At 40.9% G+C, this 15,150-nt stretch overlaps 1 protein-coding gene across 2 annotated transcripts; it reads right to left on the bottom strand.

Annotated features, from left to right (window-relative positions):
- Positions 1 to 7,372: 7,372 nt before the first annotated feature.
- On the bottom strand, positions 7,373 to 14,640 carry LSM6 (LSM6 homolog, U6 small nuclear RNA and mRNA degradation associated). Of its 2 annotated transcripts, none has more exons than XM_067297113.1 (4): positions 14,560 to 14,640; positions 12,823 to 12,935; positions 9,077 to 9,190; positions 7,373 to 7,546 (listed from the first exon to the last, which is right to left on the bottom strand). In XM_067297113.1, the coding sequence occupies exons 2-4, from the start codon at positions 12,914 to 12,916 to the stop codon at positions 7,512 to 7,514; spliced, it is 243 nt and encodes an 80-aa protein (XP_067153214.1). In that variant the 5' UTR covers positions 12,917 to 12,935; positions 14,560 to 14,640; the 3' UTR covers positions 7,373 to 7,511. The 2 variants fall into 2 exon arrangements, with proteins under 2 accessions (XP_067153214.1, XP_013807034.1); XM_013951580.2 differs by lacking the exon at positions 14,560 to 14,640 and adding an exon at positions 13,936 to 14,093.
- Between the last annotated feature and the right edge of the window lie 510 nt (positions 14,641 to 15,150).

Raw genomic sequence — 15,150 nt, 5'->3', positions numbered from 1 at the left:
GCTAATACCCAGGACCTACAGGAACTCTCTGTCAATGCCCCAATTCAGCCTTAATCGTATTAGTTTTCCTCTTCATATCCCACCCATCCCTTTTATTATCTTCAAGCTTCTGCAATGAAAATGAAGGCAACCAGCAAGGTGGCGGGGGGGACAGCACCAAGCCATGGGTTTTGTATGGGATACCCTGAAATTCCTTTACGGCGGTGCAGCAGGAGAGAACTTTTTCTTGTGCCCTCTACCCTCCCCTCACTCCCTCCCCCTCCACCCCTTCCATAATTGAAGATTTTCAAAACAAAGCCAAGCCCCCTCCCTTTAGTCTGTGATACCCTCTGATCTGAATGTCTTATCACTCGTGTTTACGTGGGAGTTACTTGACAGTAAAAGCAAAATTCTGCTAGAAATCATTGGACTGTGCATCCTGCACTGGCCATGCCAGGAGTAACCGTTAACATCTGACAAACCCACCAGAGCCAGGAAACTCTATTAAAAGCTGCTGCCCTGTCCTTATTTCACCCTTTTGGCCTCAGGTCACTGATAAGAACAATGACTACTTGCCTTAGCCAAAAAGCTTGAAAACAGACATAGCTGAATGCGTGCTACGCACAGGCTTGTGTAAACATCTGTTCTATATGCCAGTATGAAATCAGTGTGTTAATAAAAGAACTGCTCTGTTGCTTTTTGACAGTGAATGCCACAAATTCAGGAAGGGCATCTAACTTTAACTGCTGGTGTGTTGCAGTGTCTCAGGCAAATAGATGGATTGGAGCCACTGGATCTGCAGATTAGCAAAGCTTTCTTAAGAAGAGGGCAAAGGACAGCAACGCTTAAGGAGAGTATCTGTGGTCTGCTTCAGGCAGTCTCAGTTTTCTCTGTGACCAAGAGTACCCATGTATATTTGCTAGGCTGGAAAATTCAGAGCTTTTTACACACATGGCTTCAGCCACTGTTGTTCATGCCACTGCCAGACTAGATGCTGTGAGGAACTCTGCCTGGGGCTTTTCTCCCGAAAACTGAAGGCAGAATTGCAGAATCCCCATCTATTAGCATTATTCTCAGTTATCTTCCCTAACCTGCAGGCTGTTTTCAGAAGCAAAACAAAATGCTGGGTTGGCTCTGAGATATTACCACTGGCAGCCCATCTTTCATCTGTTTAACCGTTTTAAAAGTATGGAAGCTGGTGGCAGTGGGCTTTCAGCAGACCTCTCTCCTCTGTGTCTCAGGGAGGGCTTAAATCCACTGAATTTCAAGATAGAATGCTCTTCCTTGCTTTCTCTCTCTGTTTTTCACTTTTTCTTTTTTTTGCTTCCTCTTTTTTTTTTTTTTTCTTTCTTTCTTTCTTTCTTTGGAAACAGAGAATCTTAGTTGTAGTAGTTGGGGTGGGGAGGAGAGGGAGGAATAGTTTGCATTATTGCTTCTATTCCAGTTTGCAATTGCCCATATTTTATGTATAAAAAATGAGTACCTTCAAATAGTGCTATATTAATGAGTAATCCTTTCTTGAAACCAGCCAGTCTTTTGGGGCTATTCCTTATTAACTTATTCCTAAGTTAAACTATCCCTTGCTTTTAATTCCAGTGTAATACAGGAGCAGTGCCAGACCTCTGACAATCTGTAGGAAAAACATTTAAACCCACCCAACCCGTTGCAGCCATTCTGATAGAGTGACAAGATCTGAAAATAATATTCCAGGTAAGTGTCTGTCTGTGAATCAGAGCATGGTGTTAGAGCACTGCATGGTTGTCCTCAGTTGCTGCTGTGCACTGAGCAGAAGTTTTCATTATGCAGTTTCCAGTAAGGTCCATTTCTCCAGTGGCTTTCACCTGAGGGGAAAACCAGCGCAGGGAGAGTACCGAGCCTGAAGCAGCAGTGTCAAGTGTTCAGATCTAGAGCTGCTGCTTGAGGTCAGCACTCTGCATCATAAGGCTGTGCCTCCACCACACAGATATGGGGAAAAAGCAGAAGAGCTTCCAAAAAATTTGATCCAGAAGCAACCCAGCTATAACAGTGTAGGATGTAACACAGCACTAAAGTGGCTCTGCTCACTTCTGAAGCTGGAGCTAACAGCTGCACGTTGCCATGCAGGTATTATATGCAGGTATACCAGCTTCTTTCGGAATTAGCTCTGAGAGATCTGCACAGTGCTGCATGGACACAGCTCTAATTGCTGGGCTGATTTGAAATATAGTCTTATGCAGAGTTCATCTCACTGTCTGCTCTTAAGCCGGGAACTCAGTGGTTTCAAAGCTGCAGCCAAACCAAATGTTACAATCATCTTCCACTTACAGATGGAAAAAATCCTGTCACAGTCATTATTATGACATGAGCACGTACCAGCAGCCTCGAACTGCAAGTTCTAATGCCAGATGACAGGCATATGTTTCCAAAAAGAAATACAGTCCTCTCCATAGCCTTTGGTTGCAACAGGACCGCATGGCCTCAGCGTTTTCTGGACAGAGCTTTGACCTATTGGAGTCATTTGAGCTCAGCCAGGCTCTGCATATCACTCTCACAATGGGGTCCAGACACAGACAAGGAAAGATCACATGTCAGTGCTGTCACTAGAGAGAGTTTTGGCTTTTTCCTGACATAAATTTCTCTGTGAGTAGGAAGCTGGCATGGAGAAGGGGTATAAGACAACTTACACCCTATTAATTGTTTTCTCAGCAGCATTTGTGTAGCAGATTTCTAGAAGAGAGGAAAACAAACCCTCAGCTGGGATTTTAAAATAGTATTAGTGAAAATAGTGCATGCTCTCTAATAGCTTGATAACTGAGATAAGCTATAGACCATGTAACTTGAAATTTCATCAATGTAGTGCACAGGAAGATTGTGAATCAATAATATTCCAGGCTCTTTGATGCAGAAACTTTCTCCTTCTCACAGATTGCGTCTACATCTCCACATCATCAGGGGCACAACAGAGGCAGCAGGTGTGGTGCAGCTGCAGTGGAGAACAGTATGTAATGCAGGCATGGATGTAAGCAACCCAGAGCTGTCACACAAGAGTAAGTTGGTTGCTTCACTGATAGGTTCAGAAATGCTTTGATACTGCACGATAATCAGGGTTATAACCAGTAAGCAGTTCTTCCTGGGAGCCAGTAGCCACCTCACTCCTTGAAACAGTTCTGAGGGTTAGAGACAAGTGGACAGATTGATCAACAAGTACAGAGGTTGGAGGTGGCAACAGTTAGTTAAGTCCAGATCGCAAGGAACTGATCATTGAACCAACAAACCTGGAAGCACAATTTTATTTAAGAAAATTTCATGTCATCTTTAAAACTAAAAGAGTGGTGTCCAACATTTAAATGGAGAGGGAGAGAGGTTAAAAACGCAAAGTAGTTCCATAGGCAGAATGAAGAATAATGCCTACCAGTTGGCATCTCAAGGTCGATCTGTGCATGTCTGTGGCTCTGTGTCTGAGAGAGCAGGGAAGAGGATGTTTCTCTGATATCTATTTAGAAGGAAGGTACTGACCTTCTAGCAAAAGCATTAGCAAGACCTTCCGTTTCTATCCAGTTGTCTATTTTTGCTATTCCTGTATCAAACTGAGCTGAAGTTGGCAAGTATATTCATGTTACTGGTGGAAATGAACTGACACATACTCACACACACACCCAACATATAATGTGGCCTTGTGAGCCTCATTAGCTTAAAATTTCAGCCTAAAAACCTTTTATTTGGTACCATAAGTTGCACAGGTCAGGAAAAGCTTACTCCTGTCCAATTTCTCTGCCTTGGAGAACAGTTGGGCACAGGAACTTGAGACTTTAAAACTACTGGCTCTGCAATTTATTTGCTTTCAAAAACGACAATGAGCTGGAACTAGCTGCAGGCATGGGCTGGCACATTGGAGATGCAGACATTGCTTTGGTACCATCATTCAAATGTTCTAAGACTGTCAACTTGCAAATGCTTCCACACATTTTTGACTATTGTGAACAATGCAGCTGAAATCTACAGTTGTCAGGCTAAGGGTGTTGCAAAACCTGTTTTTAGAACTGGGTATGAACCTTAAGACTTAATGGGCAAGTAATATCTGAATGGATTCTGGGTAGCTGTTCTGTCATTTTAACATCATAAAAAAGATGGAAAGAATTAAAATAAATAATGTACAGAGCAGTTTTCATACAATTCCCTTCGAACTAGGAACCAGGTGGCAAACAAATTGTAAAACTGACTGGTCATCAGTGAATATGCCTTTAAAGCGGACCTTTCCTAGCATGCTCTGCTCCCTTTATATAGGGGCACTCAAGGGTGCTGCAGGCCTTAGTAGTAACCTGACTTCTGACTGCACAGACCCCTCAACCACCCAGTAAGTATTTAGTCCCTTCCTCCTGCCTTGCTTTCTTTTGCTTCCATAGAATAGGGTATATTGTCACTCCTGGCCAGGCGCTTGTGTAAGGAGATGAGACTTAGTTTGGCTTTTCAATTTTGATTTTTATAAGCAACTTTTACACTGGATGTGGGGATTTAGCATATCCAGAGTTACTGTTCTTCCTAGAGGCTGTCTGAACTGAAAGCTTGAAAAAGGGTTAGGAGGGGGGCAATGGCTGAATGGCCTTAGTTTTTGAAGTGATCCCATCACATAAAATTACTACTTACATACATAAATGCAACTTTATTCTTTGAACCACATGCAATTTTTTGTTTGTTAATTTTGGATGCTCTTTTCTAAGACAAGTGATTTCTCTTATGGACAAATGCTTTTAAGTTGCTATAGGAATGTGTCATTTTCAGTCCTGACCTAGACACGCTAGATATTTTTTCAACCTAATTATGATATACTGTCTGCTCAATCCACAAGGAAAATTGCTTTATACACAAATACTGGGACAAGAGCATTACAATATAGTAAACTAAATAACATGAAGGGCATGAGCATTAGTATCTAATACTGTCTTTGTGTGTGAAGATATGCTTTTAAGAACATTTGTAAGAGTATAGAAAACACATGTAGTCGCTGTTGGTCCTTCTCCCAATAGAAAGAGAATTTTATAAATTAGGTTGAGTCATTTTTAAATATCAAGAGTTTCTGAAATACACTACTCTACTTTCATGTTTACATACACATATAATGGGATAGTTCACCTTAAAACTTAAATGTTGGATACTGACTGTCCATAGTGTCTGATTTACTTACAACTGGTATGTTGTGATCCAGAACATAGTAATTCAAAACAAAATCTAAAAGTAATATAAATCCAAGATGAATGTTCTAACCAACTTAAAATGAACTACATCAAAACATTATAATGCCTAATTGAAGACAAGATTAAATGTTCACTTCATTTAAATATAGGGGCTGAAAATTGAATTAAGGCTTGCAATGTGTACATAAAGGTCAGCGATTGTGTGAATTAGATTTTTAATTCCTCTTCTTTTGAAATTTAAATACGGATTGTAATGGCTCCTGTTTAACATGAAATTTCTTACCCACTTCACATGGTGAGTAGTGCCTGATACATTTTTCATCACTGAGATAATACTCTGTACTAACTTCATGATCTAGATTACATTAAAAAATCTCAGCATTTAAACTACAGCGTATTTATGAAGTTCAGTGTTTAATATGGGTGAGCAGACCATGCATTTAGATATTTCAGAACTACCTTTTGAAGTAGTGGATCACAACTGAAAGCTGTTCCATAACTAGGCTTGCAGAGACAGAACTGCAATTACAAAATAAGGGATGCAAGGTCTTGAGAATAAAGCAAATGCTATGCAAAATATGTAGCCACAGTTGGGTAGGTGGACAAGGGGGAGAAAGGTGGAGAAGGAAGAGAGAAAGAATAAGCAGCATTAACTACTCTTAAAACAGGGAGTGAAAGGACACAGTAACCTGCCAGCTGTACATAGGTGACAAAACAAATGAGAAACTGCATGGTCCTCTTGGAGGCACATCTTTCTCTTTTTTAAAGAAGTCACTTACAGAAGGGCAAATTGGTGATTTGTACTTACATCCTGGACCCTTTTCAAGCCGTTGTGAAAAAATGATAAATTACTGAAGCATATTGTAAAGTGGTGTCTCTATTTGTGTGCTCTGTAGAGGCTTCTGAAGTACTTAATGTAGAAAGGTTAACTATTAATTGCAAAATAATCTGGAATTATAACCTGATCATTAAAAAAAGACCAAAAAAAAAAAGCAACCTGCATTTCCTCCCTTGGATAACTGAAATGTTACCATATCTTATTTGCATTAGAGCTATTGGTACTTGGAAAGAATGGACCAGTGTTACATTCACACAATTGTCTTGTGCTCATTCATCTGCAGTTAGAAATATTTTTTGTTCCCAAAGGCAAGACAAACTGCCCAAAGAATAAAGCAGGGCTTCAGAAGACTCATTAAAAAATGGGTAAATAACCTCACCACAAGGCATATTACCCTAAGTTGTAACTTTGCCCCGAGCAACAAGAAAACATTCTCAAAATATGGCTGTTAAGTACAGTGTCACTTGGACTAAGAAGTGTCTGAACATCCATGCTTTATTTCTTGTCTGACTGCAAATAAAAGGAGAAAAGATATTTTACAAACTGGTAGAAGCATCTATGAAAAACTGAACTAGATTTACTCACTGAGCTCAATATATTCATTCACATTTCTGGCTAGCATGTAAAGAAAGAGTATATGTATGGTACTAGGTTGGGGGGAAGGAGATGGAAGAGTAAGAATGGATTATCTGAACAGGATATACATGATATGTTTACATAAGTTTTCTAAGATTACTCATCTGTTTTCAGGAATAGCTTTAGATATTAATTAAAATTGCTTTTTATTGAAAAAGTTCCTTGTGTTTTGTAGAGACATGCAAAAAATAATAATAACTGTGAGGGGGGTGCAGAGGGAGTGGGAAGCAGAGGTAGGACATGGAAGCAGCTGCTAGATGTCCTGGCTTACCAACTGAGAGCTTTTCACTGGTGACTGACTCCCACAGCTGGCACAGCACTAACCCATAGGGCTTTTCTTCCATTTGATTCAATTCTTTCTTCACCCCTATTGTTGAAGTGTCACTGTTACATCCCCTGATTCAAATCCACAGTTCAAGATTTTTTGGCTAATTTAGCAGTCGGCAGCTGAACTTTTTACCCGATGACTCTTCCTACAGTTTGGTATTTAAAACTGACTCTCTGTTTTCCAAAAGGGACACGTCATTTTCACCAAAATATTAGTTTATCCCTTCCTAACCTCAGTTAAACTATTGTTTTGCCATCAGTGCAAGGCTCTGATTTGCAATTATGCCACACTCGCTTACTTTCCAATCAAATGAACTGTTGCTTTGAATTAGTCTTGCAGCACTACTACATACTTCATTTTTATTTTTCTTCCGTACAGTGGAAGCAAGCAATGCTTTGAAACTGAAACAAAAACATTCCAGAAGTTTACACTGGTTTACATTTATTAAAAAAAATTTAAACACCTGTGTATTTCACCTGTGAATTATTAACTACAAATCAAAGAGGGGTCATCAATTCAGAGAGGTTCAGAAGTACAAAATAGCCTCCTTCTGGCATCTTCACATCCTCCTCTTCTGTGTGCTTATGTACAGTACTGTGAAAAGGAGAAAGTGACACACATAAGAGTGCCTTGGTAAATAAGGTACAGAAGCCTGTTCATTTAAAACATCTTATTTTCACGGTAAAATAAAAGCGTAATAAATCCTATTCAGCATGAACAAAGTCAGGAAATTTGTAAAATCAGGTTTCAAGAAATGCTATCAAACTTACACATATTATTTTGTTTCAGGTATTATATTCATAGCCAAACTGTACACCCCAACAGATGCAGGCTGAACTGAGGGAAACTACAGCCAGCTACTCTGCAGCATTACTTAGGAGTGCATGAGAGAGTTTCTAAGCAGCAGAGATTATGGGGGTCAGACACAAAAGTTCTGATCTTCCAACAAAAGGTGGAAATCCCAAGCACTTAGGCAAAGCTAATGATAACAGCAGCTGACATATTCCACCTACTTTACTGTTGATACCAGAACATCATTTCCTGTACGCTTTTTAGGAGTGTTTTTCCTTTGAGTTAGAACCATGAAAAATGCATTTTGAATACTCACAACAGGAAATTATACAAATCATGCTACTATACCTGTGATGTCTCACTTTTCTGCTCAGCCTGTTCTTTGGTCTTCTCTCTCATCCATTTGTTTTTTTTATAATAGATTATTTCCATAATTGATTCTCCAGCTCTCTGGAGCTCTCTGTCACTGCACTGTTTCCTTTAATAATCCAAATTCCTTGCAAAAAACCTTGGCCTTACTCAAGGATTGTTCTTCCTTCCACGACAGAATAACATCTTTCATGCTGGTACCACATTCTCCTTGACACTTTATGTACCATGGAATTCAGTTCTTGGTTTTTTTTATTCCCTCCTTCCCTCCCTCCATTTTCTTCTTGAGTAGCTTGGTCCAACTGTGCTTCATTTACCTTTTCCATCAGTCTCTTCACATCTGACTTGTGAACATCTGTTTATTTTTAGATATTCTTCTCCCTGGCATGCCTGCTCTTACAGCCCAACTAGGGGTCTGACACCACAGTCCCATTTCAGCAGCCTGGGGTACTCCTCAAAGTATAAGAAAAAGCAAGTCTGTCTCGTAGTGGAGCAGGATGTTAATTGTCCTTGAAGTGAACTAAAATCCACCCACTACACTGGGACATCCAAAGGCTCGATAGTGAAGTCTAAGTATTAGCATGATTTTCTGCTATCAATATCTGTGCTGTATCATAAATTTACAGAATAGTTTACTTAGCAAAACTCAAACTTCTGTGGAGCAGAGGCCACCTAAGCAAGCAATAAGTACACAAGGGTAAACCTGCCAGACAACAGGAAATTGAGTTCTAAGGAAGGCTAGAAAAGAGCATGCTTCCTAAGAGAACTTCAGGTTCAGAGAGAAAAAGGAACATAGGAATGCTGAGGAGCACAGACACTGAAGAGGCACTACAGAAAATAAATATGTTAAGGTTTCCAAGAAAGCCTGCAGGCAGTCACTTACACCTCAGCCACTCCTCAAATTCAGAAATAAACATCAAACACAATCTTCTTATGAGCAATAATACAGGGAGAAAGAGTTACCATTATTTCCTCGGATAAATGCGTCCCCATACTTGTTCTTTAATTGTCCGTTTACATATTCTTCTGTCTGTTCCAGAGCTATATTCATATACCCATCCAGGCAAGCCAGGACACCTGAAGAGAGTGACAGTTTAAAAGTGAATCAATTTAAACATACCTTAAAGTAACTAAAAATGCATTTTATTTGAACAGTACAGAAAAAAATCTCTTCCTAACAAAACAAAAATCCAGGCTTGTCCAGATGAGACAGTTGGCCAGAGTGTTCTTAAAACAATTAAGCTAGGAGTGAGGAACCCCAGGCTCCAGTAGCAATTTTAACATCACTTGATATGGGGGGGGGGGGGAGGGGAGGGGAATCATTGAGGCATGACTTTCAAAAGATGAAAGACTTCCACTTTGAAAGTTTAAGTCCCTTCTTGCTGGGTTTTAAGTCACTTACCTGAAGAGAACTCGTGACGTTAATTGTAACTGATTAGACTAAGGACAAGACTATGTAAATCAAAATTTCAATCAACATTTGTCAGGTATTTATCTGAAGAATAGCCCTTTTAATAAAGGACACCATACATTTTTTCATATTTCTTATTTTCATGCCTACAGATCTACAAGAACATTGGCTGCAAGTCTTTGTTTTTGTGTAAACAAAATTCTACATAATTTTCAACAGACAAAGTGTTTTCAAATGACACTGAAATCTTCCCACAAATATAAAATTATACTGTTTAATTATTGCACATCAAAAATATTCTCTGCCTTTGTAATATTTGATATTCTTTTGGTCAAGAAAATGGACATTTGGATAGCACTGTTTTTAAGAGAAGTATTTATATTCTCACTTCTTGTAGCCCCTGTTCTGGCTGTATCTTGTTCAAACAGTACTTCCTATGTGCTGGCAGTATGGTGGCACATTCCTTATTCAAAATCCCTCTTCAGTATTTACACCCACTGGTAAGGGCATTGCAGTGGATCAGAACCACAGCCACCTACAAATTTAGCTTATCTGATGAACAAAGAGATTATATATGTAAGGAACTGAATGTGGGGGTAAATAGATGTAAAGAATTGAAGAATTGCTCAGAGAATGCAATCTGATTTGTTAATCATGCACATAAAACAACTTGTAACAAACTGTATTTATTATCTCGGTCTTGCCTGTGTGTTTTTCCCACTTCATCTTTGCACACATAGACAATACTACTAAAATTGTATTTTTCTTTGTTTGGAAAGCACCTTATTTATTTATTTACCTTGCATTAAAATTTGAGAAATACTGTGTATTGGCTGTACTTGGGGAGTGGGGGAGAACTCCAGTCAGAATCCTCCTCTAGGACATAGTCTTATTTTTCAGAAGTGTTACGGTAATATCTTCTATTAAATAATTAAGAATTTAAGTTCTCCTGTGCCAACTTGTAATGGTTGGGGGAATGTTATTTTCCTGTATGTGTTTTTCTTTCCTCTGTTGCCACATAAACAGGAAAAAATGACTGCTCACAAAGTGCTATTAAATGCACAAAAAACCCGAACAAAATGAAAGTCAGAACTCTCTTTCACTCCAGTAATCCCGAGTGCTCCAAGTAACAATAGTAAGCAAAAAACTGTCTGTCCAAAGTTGTAATTGGACTGTGTGGGTTTTTAAGCTATCATTCACTGGGCCATAAATGGCAGTATTTTCAGACTCTTTTGTTCCTAGAGTGCATTCATGCTTGTTTCACTCTCTTCCTCCTTCCCTTTGTATTTTCTCTACACTCAGGCCAGTAATGGCATCAAATATTGTCATAGCCCACCCGGGCTAGTACTTTATCTTCAGTTCCATATAAATATCCCTCTCTACACATAGAAATCATACATACTAATTTACCACTGATTACCTGTGCACTTTCCCAAGGCTTTTTCCCTTAGATGTGTGCATGCCCTTGGCAGAGAATGAAGATATTTTACAGCTACAGAGCAACACTTGTATTAGGTCACATTTGTATGTACGATGGCTAGGAGAACAGAGGTACAGACATAGAATTAGCAACGCAGCCTAGAGGCAGAATATAGACAGATCTGCAATAAAAGTCTGCGATGCTGAGTTTTTTAATGTTTGGGATTTTTTGTTGTTGTTTTTTATTGTTGTTGTTTTAATACAAATGTTGGTTGGATTTCTGTAGAAAATGAATTGAGTGTGTATTTTTCAAATGAGAACAGCATACTGTTTTTAACTGCACTCTGGCAGGATAACATCAAAGGAGGCTGCTGGTGGGAAGGAGGGAGAGCAGAAGGAACAAATAAGGAAGACAGGAAAAAAAATCCAATGCCAAATAGCACTGCGTAAAGGAACTGTGGGTCAACTCTTTCTAGACCTGACTGTAGGCATATTAAACTAGTAGAATCCCAGGCCCAGTCAAGGTGAAGGTTGAGTGGTTCATCCACAGCAACTACAGATTCATCTTACTGGGCAGAAGGTACCAAAACAAAATAGTTCATAAAGAAAATAGTGCATGCAAAAACTAAACCAAGTTTAGCCCTGTACTTCTAGGCAGATGATGACTTGCTTTAGTTGACTTTAATCAGCTGTTACTACAGTCTCCTGCAAGAAAGAATTTACAAGGGCAAAAGACAAATGAGAAGCAGTGAAGTTTTTCAGCCACAGATCCCACCTAGAAGTGCTCAGAATACATGGTTCTCAAAAAAAAAAAAAAAAACAGATTGCAAATATCGTTACCTGAGAGGGACACTAAAGAGGAACCAGAAGGGATCAGAAAGTGCTGCTTGCCCTGTCAGTGAACAATCACAATTTAAAACTGTCCCAATACAGAGATTCCTCATCACAGCACAAACAAGTCTTCTCTCACAAGCACCAAGCTGAAGCCGACCGAATTACACCTCTGAAGCAGTGACCTGTAACAGGTCCATAACATTTAAATCTTTCCATAATAAAATGCCTAGCTTATGCTGAAGAGGAGATGCATGAAAAGTTTTAGTTTAATTTTGAATCCTATTAAAACAACCTGACAAGCTGACAGTCTTATCCTAAAAGGAGTAGGACACTTCACTGAACGGAGAAGTTTCATTTACTACTTAAGAAAGCTACAATTCTACATACAGCTCAGAAAGATTTACAAATGGGCTGAAAAGTACTGGATTAAAACTGCTGGACTGCTTTAATACACACTGCAGATATAGGAGCAGAAGTCAAACAGAAAAAGCTTTTTCTTCATCTCCATGGGTCTTGATGCGACACAAGTCTAGGCAGTGTTTAAGTAAGAATGTAAATAACTCCATTTCATCTCTCATACATGACTGTTTAGTAGCTTGGTAGGCACAGTTTACTGTTCAATGCTCTCCTGGACCAAGGTGTATGAGGAGTTGGAGAACAGTAAGGTGAAGGAAAAGGGTAGTTTTAACCAAGCAGGCTAGTAGAGAACTGGAAAGGGAGCTGCCTGGAAATTTCAGGAGTTGCAATTCAAGCCAATCTCAGTTTAGAAACTTGGAATCATCTTAAGGCTCTAGTCTAATCATCTGTGACTTAGGACACTAATGATTTAGACAAGTCATTTTAATCTCTAAATCCACCTCCTTTTCATTAGTTTCTCCAGAGTTGATCTTTTTCTTTTTTCTTATGTCACCATTCTGAGATCTATTCACATACTCCAAGATTTTGGGTCAAACTGCTTTGCTTTTACAAAGCACTGCATCTGTTCCAACCTCCCCAAACAATGAAATAGACTTTACTTAATGTGGGAGACAGAGGGAGAACTTACCTCGATAATCAACTCCAGAATTTAATTTTACAACAACTGGCCGTCCGATGATTTGCTTTAGGAAGTCACTAGGGGTTTGCTTCCGTAGACTCATCTTGATCTTCCCCGGTAGGCTGGGAAGAGGAGAAGGGGGAAGAAACATTTGGATAAGTAACACACTCAAATGTAGACTTTAAACACTCAACACAGACAGGCAGTCCCCTGATTCTCAAGACTCCCAGTAAGAGAAAATATCAAAGGAGATAAAAGGAAAACCTTAAGGGGAGATGTGGAAAGACAGTTCCTAGAGCCATAGCATTAAACCTTCCATCTGACATTTTTTTTATAACTTCCAAAATTCTTGACAGGAATCCTTGATTTAAAATCATTTGCCATGCTGTGCAACTTGTAAACTTCCAATGTAGCCAAAGGCCTCCATTTTTCTTTGCTGAAATGGATTTAGTAAAATTACTGAATAATTAGTAACTGGTTCCTATCTTTGGGGGGGGGGGGGAAGGAAGCCAGTAGATGTTCTACATATAGAAGTCTGAGCTGAAACAACAAGAGAAGGGATTTTGATCTCAGTTATACAAATATGAGCAAGGAGTAAATTTGAAAGGATGACTTCAAACGAGTCAATTAAGTTACACTAAGTTTAGAGTTAAGCACTGTAATTAACTTGTGCAAAAGCCTGAAAGAATGCTGCGGTTTAAAAAATCCATGGTACAACATACAAGCACAGTTTGGTATGAGGCCCTAATTCAGTATTAACTTCTGCTTTAATGTTATTTTAAGTCATTTTGTCTAACAGCTGTTCTACATTTTAAATTAATTGTAGAAAATAGTGCTAATGATGAGTTGCCACCATTACTATGTCAGCCTTTTGTTGCTCGATTTCTGTGGTAAATTGCAACAAAATATTTCATCAGTATGAGGATTTTGAGACTTTCCATCATTTTCATATTAACATACATCTTACAATTTCACGTGCGATATCTACAGTATAATACTTGTTTGCATAACATTTTATAGATAAAGCTTTCATACAGGCATGCTTTGAAATAGCTTGTACTGTACCAGGTACACTGCCCAAACCGGACAGAACTGGGCAAGATCTGCTTTCGCTAGACTTACCAATTTATCTGTACTACGGATCCACAGTTTTTGTTTTTACTTGCTGTTTTTGCGTGTGTTTAAAAACAACTAAAATAGCCCCAAAAGATACTTTGACAGTATATACACCATGGGAAATATTTCTAAAGAAAGGTTTATGACAGAAATCCTAAATGCAATGTGAAGCTTTACTGCCACGTGCTTATAAAAAAGCAGAACACCTAAAACAGGTGTCTGGCACCAAACCTCCCATCACCGACCTCCTCTCCCCCTCGAAAAAAAATCAGGCTGGATGTACTCATTTTCCCAGCTCACTGTAACAGCGGGGAAGAGGAGAGGGGAAAGGAGGAAATGAAAAAATTCTGTGTGGACCTAACAGGAATAAAAAGGGACTAAAACCGTGGGCGCATGTTTGCGCACACATTTTGCCGGCAAAATCCTCCCGGCGCCGCTTTATCTACCGAGTAAGCTTGCCGTTTCACTGCGCTGTTCTAAGCTGAGGCACCCGCCACCGCCCGGCCCAGATCCGCGGCCCCGAGGCGGCGGGGTCCGTCCCGAGAGCGGCGGCGGGGCCGCCCGGGGGGGGGGGGGGGGGGGAGGGGGGAAAGGGAGGGTCCCGCCGCCCCCAACGGCCGCCGCACTCACCCGCCGCGCGCCGCCTGCGCCCCTTCCCGCTGCTCGCGGCCAATCAACACCGCCCCGCTACGGCGCGGCGGCCGGGACAAAAGGCGCCCGGCGCGAGAGCGCGTTTGGCAAGGCGGCGGGGGGCGGCGCGGGGCGGCGCGGGGCGGGGCGGCGCGGCCCCCCCTGGCGGTGGCGGCGCCGAGTGGCGGCTCGGCGGGGGGCGGTCTGGCGCCCTTTCACCTGTGCTTGACCCCCGGTGACCCCGGAGCCCCGGCCGTTGACCGTTAGCCGTTGGAAAAGGCCGCTCGCGGCCTCCGTGCCCTCCCACCTCGCTGCTCGGCGCGGCGCAGGGCGGCGGCGGGAGGCTCTTGCCTGTCCTCAGGCGGCAGCTCCGAAACGAGCGTCCGGGGCACTGGAAACCAGCCCTGTTTGCCACCAGTGTGTATCGTGAGGGCGTCTGGCAGCGCCGGGAAGTTAAACTGCCCTCTCCGCGGTGCAGGGAGCGAGCGTGCAGGTCTCGTAGCCTGCAGCGTGCCTCAAACTTACCTTGGAGGCTATTTCTTGCTCTGCCAGGTTAGTTGCTAGCACCCAATAGTAACTATTTTTTTAATA

The sequence above is a fragment of the Apteryx mantelli genome, chromosome 5 (assembly GCF_036417845.1).
Source record: "Apteryx mantelli isolate bAptMan1 chromosome 5, bAptMan1.hap1, whole genome shotgun sequence".
NCBI classification, from domain to species: Eukaryota; Metazoa; Chordata; class Aves; order Apterygiformes; family Apterygidae; genus Apteryx; species Apteryx mantelli.
The sequence above is the reverse complement of the archived record's forward strand: the minus strand, read 5'-3'. Positions and strand labels throughout refer to the sequence as shown.

What these genes read in the sequence shown, in the direction of transcription:
- LSM6 (XM_067297113.1), bottom strand. Translation starts at nt 12,916, where the DNA reads ATGAGTCTACGGAAGCAAACCCCTAGTGACTTCCTAAAGCAAATCATC. An exon ending in TTCTGGAGTTGATTATCGAG is followed by an intron (nt 9,191 to 12,822) that starts GTAAGTTCTCCC and finishes CACTCTCTTCAG; the next exon opens with GTGTCCTGGCTTGCCTGGAT. An exon ending in ATTTATCCGAGGAAATAATG is followed by an intron (nt 7,547 to 9,076) that starts GTAACTCTTTCT and finishes TCCTTTTCACAG; the next exon opens with TACTGTACATAAGCACACAG.